The following is a 4,653-nucleotide window of genomic DNA, read 5'->3' as shown; positions in this document are numbered from 1 at the left end:
ACCGTACCCAGTCAAGCGTATGTGGTTATATATAAATACGTCAAATTATAAGTCTATATATTAATTTAACGAGGTATCCTTTAGTTAATATAAAACCCATTAATAGCCCATAGTCTAATTTCCACAAGTGTCGTTCTTTTTTCTAAACCCCAATTATGGTACAAAGCCCAATTACCCAATTTTAATATTTAGCCCAACATCATGATTACTTCGGAATTAAATAAGCATATTAATAACTTAGCTACGAGACAATAATTTAAAAATAACATTAACCATAACTTACAGTGTTTAAAAATAGCGTAGCGTTACACGGACAGAATTTCGACTTACACCCTTACAACATTCGCTAACATACCCTTATTATTAGAATTTAAAATTAAAATTAAAACTAAAATATAATATATATATATATATATATATATATATATATATATATATATATATATATATATATATATATATATATATATATATATATATATATATATATATCTTTACGTATGAATGAGAAGAGAAAAAGATGTGTAAAAGATCGCTCAAAACTGCGAAATTTATAGGACCAGACCTGTCACCTACTGCCATGCGATCGCATGGCTTTTTGCCTTCCAGGCCATGTGATCACATGGCCACTTTTTCCAGCTCACAAGACTTTGTTTCTTTGTATGCCGACGGTTTTTATAAATAAATATAATATATAAATAATTATAAGAATTATTTAAATATTATATTATATTTATGTGCATAGTTGACTTGTAATTTTTAGTCCGTTGCGTCGAGCGTTGAGAGTTGACTTTGGTCCCGATTCTGGTTTTTCGAACGTCCTTGCGTACAATTTAATATCTTGTATTTTGCGTTTCGCATCTTGTACTCTTGTAATTTTGAGATGTTTCTCATCAATAATTGGAACCACTTTGATTGTACTTTGTACTTTTGAGCTTTTTGGTCATTTGCGTCTTCAATTCGTCGAATCTGTCTTTTGTCTTCATCTTTTATTATTTAAACGAATATCACTTGTAAATAGAACAATTGTAACTAAAAGCTTGTCTTTCTTGAGAAATAATGCTATAAATTATGTGTTCGTTTTTAGCATTATCAAGGTTACAGGTCCCGATATATTTCGTAAGCCGAGTCCTACAAGGTGCAGAAGTCAACTACCCAGAGCTCAAAAGTTCACACTTGCTCTGGTTCACACCGCGAGGAAACTACGGAGGTATTTCCAAGCCCACCCTATTATTGTGTTAACTAACAAGCAAATCAGACAGGTTCTTATGAGGCTAGAAAAGTTGGGAAGGATGGCCAAATGGGCCATAGAGCTCGGGGAGCATGACATAGACTTCCAAGCTCGCCATTCAATCAAAGCTCAAGTGCTGGCAGACTTCATGGCAGAAACAACCGAAATAAATGAAGAAAACTACTCCACCTTCGCACAAATTATCACTCCGACTATTGAAACGAAGGATTGGAAATTGTTCACTGATGAAGCCTCTAGCTCTGATGGCTCGGGGGCAGGAATTATGTTAATTAATCCAGAGGGACAAGAGTTTACTTACGCGCTTCGTTTCGAGTTCAGCATAACTAATAATGAAGCAGATTACGAAGCTCTGCTCGCGGGCTCAGAATAGCAAATGAAATGAAAATTGAACATTTGCAAGCCTTCGTAGACTCGCAACTCGTCGCAAACCAAGCCCTAGGTATCTTTGAAGCAAGACAGCCAATCATACAACTCTATCTGTCGAAAGTCAGAGAACTTGTGGAAAGCTTCAGAAGCTTCACAATAGAACACGTGAGGAGAAGTCAAAACAAAAAAGCAGATGCTCTGAGCAAGTTAGCCTCCATCACCTTCGCACACCTGGCAAAGGAAGTGTTGGTTGAAGTGTTAGAAAAAAGATCCATCGAAGCTCAAGAAGTCCACGACCTAATCATCGATGAAGAAAACACGTGGATGAAGCCACTAAGGGAATATTTGGAGCTCGAAATATTACCGGAAGACAAAAAAGAGGCAAGAAAGATCCGGATCAATGCACCATCATACAAGATAATGAACGGAGCTTTATACCGAAAATCTTTCCTTACCCTGTGGCTTCGCTGTGTTGGGCTGAACCAAGCTTCAATAATCATCAGGGAAATGCACGAAGGCATCTGTGGACTCCATGCTGGACCAAGGTCAATAGTGGCAAAGATACTAAGGATGGGGTATTACTGGCCAACCATGCACGAAGATACAGTCACGCTCTTACAAACCTGTGAGCCATGCTAGATCCACGCTAAAGTTTAGAAACAGCCAAAACAAGAAATGATATCAGTGTTATCAGCATTGCCTTTCTCTAAGTGGGGCATAGACCTAGTAGGTCCGCTAACCGAAGAACCGGGAGGTTACAAGTGGTTGGTGGTCGCAATAGACTACTTCACAAAGTGGACGGAAGCAAAACCGCTAAGCACCACCACAGGGAAGCAGATAGAAAAGTTTGTTTGGGAGCACATTGTATGTCGGTTTGGAATACCCCAAGAAATCGTCTCGGATAATGGGAAACAATTCGCTGAGGGTATATTCCCAGGGTTCTGCGAGAAGCTACAGATAAAACAAACTTTTACCTCCGTTTACCACCCACAAGGGAATGGACAGGTCGAAGTAACCAACAGGGACATCTTAAAAGGTCATGATAAATGATTGGGTAAATGCCATCAGGGATGGATGGAAGAACTCCCCCTAGTTCTATGGGCCCACCGAACCACTCCTAAGAGGAGTAATGGATAAACCCCCTATAGTTTGGTTTATGGAACTGAGGCAGTATTACCAGCAGAGATAGTTGTACTAACCAATAGGACCGCAAACCTTGAAGCAAATGAGGAAAATCTCCGTCTCAACCTTGACCTTATGGAGGAAAGGAGGGAGGCTGCGTTAATTCGAGAAGCAGCATACAAGAAAGCAATTGAAAAGTATTACAACCGAGTCAAACCGTCGGTTTACAAGGTCAGAGTGAAATGTCCCGTTCTTATTGATTAAAAACGTTCCATATTAATTGATTTCGTTGCGAGGTTTTGAGCTCTATATGAGACGTTTTTCAAAGACTTCATTCATTTTAAAACAAACCATAACCTTTATTTCATCAATAAAGGTTTAAAAAGCTTTACGTAGATTATCAAATAATGATAATCTAAAATATCCTGTTTACACACGACCATTACATAATGGTTTACAATACAAATATGTTACAACAAAATAAGTTTCTTGAATGCAGTTTTTACACAATATCATACAAACATGGACTCCAAATCTTGTCCTTATTTAAGTATGCGACAGCGGAAGCTCTTAATAATCACCTGAGAATAAACATGCTTAAAACGTCAACAAAAATGTTGGTGAGTTATAGGTTTAACCTATATATATCAAATCATAATAATAGACCACAAGATTTCATATTTCAATACACATCCCATACATAGAGATAAAAATCATTCATATGGTGAACACCTGGTAACCGACATTAACAAGATGCATATATAAGAATATCCCCATCATTCCGGGACACCCTTCGGATATGATATAAATTTCAAAGTACTAAAGCATCCGGTACTTTGGATGGGGTTTGTTAAGCCCAATAGATCTATCTTTAGGATTCGCGTCAATTAGGGTGTCTGTTCCCTAATTCTTAGATTACCAGACTTAATAAAAAGGGGCATATTCGATTTCGATAATTCAACCATAGAATGTAGTTTCACGTACTTGTGTCTATTTTGTAAATCATTTATAAAACCTGCATGTATTCTCATCCCAAAAATATTAGATTTTAAAAGTGGGACTATAACTCACTTTCACAGATTTTTACTTCGTCGGGAAGTAAGACTTGGCCACTGTTGATTCACGAACCTATAACAATATATACATATATATTAAAGTATGTTCAAAATATATTTACAACACTTTTAATATATTTTGATGTTTTAAGTTTATTAAGTCAGCTGTCCTCGTTAGTAACCTATAACTAGTTGTCCACAGTTAGATGTACAGAAATAAATCGATAAATATTATCTTGAATCAATCCACGACCCAGTGTATACGTATCTCAGTATTGATCACAACTCAAACTATATATATTTTGGAATCAACCTCAACCCTGTATAGCTAACTCCAACATTCACATATAGAGTGTCTATGATTGTTCCGAAATATATATAGATGTGTCGACATGATAGGTCGAAACATTGTATACGTGTCTATGGTATCTCAAGATTACATAATATACAATACAAGTTGATTAAGTTATGGTTGGAATAGATTTGTTACCAATTTTCACGTAGCTAAAATGAGAAAAATTATCCAATCTTGTTTTACCCATAACTTCTTCATTTTAAATCCGTTTTGAGTGAATCAAATTGCTATGGTTTCATATTGAACTCTATTTTATGAATCTAAACAGAAAAAGTATAGGTTTATAGTCGGAAAAATAAGTTACAAGTCGTTTTTGTAAAGGTAGTCATTTCAGTCGAAAGAACGACGTCTAGATGACCATTTTAGAAAACATACTTCCACTTTGAGTTTAACCATAATTTTTGGATATAGTTTCGTGTTCATAATAAAAATCATTTTCTCAGAATAACAACTTTTAAATCAAAGTTTATCATAGTTTTTAATTAACTAACCCAAAACAGCCC

At 35.9% G+C, this 4,653-nt stretch overlaps 1 protein-coding gene across 1 annotated transcript; it reads left to right on the top strand.

The window, feature by feature from the left end:
• The first annotated feature begins 1,630 nt into the window (after window positions 1–1,630).
• LOC139894081 (uncharacterized) lies at window positions 1,631–2,257 on the top strand. The gene has a single exon (XM_071877279.1). The coding sequence runs from the start codon at window positions 1,631–1,633 to the stop codon at window positions 2,255–2,257; it is 627 nt and encodes a 208-aa protein (XP_071733380.1).
• Window positions 2,258–4,653: the final 2,396 nt, after the last annotated feature.

This window comes from Rutidosis leptorrhynchoides, chromosome 1, assembly GCF_046630445.1.
Source record: "Rutidosis leptorrhynchoides isolate AG116_Rl617_1_P2 chromosome 1, CSIRO_AGI_Rlap_v1, whole genome shotgun sequence".
Taxonomy (NCBI): domain Eukaryota; kingdom Viridiplantae; phylum Streptophyta; class Magnoliopsida; order Asterales; family Asteraceae; genus Rutidosis; species Rutidosis leptorrhynchoides.
The sequence above is the reverse complement of the archived record's forward strand: the minus strand, read 5'-3'. Positions and strand labels throughout refer to the sequence as shown.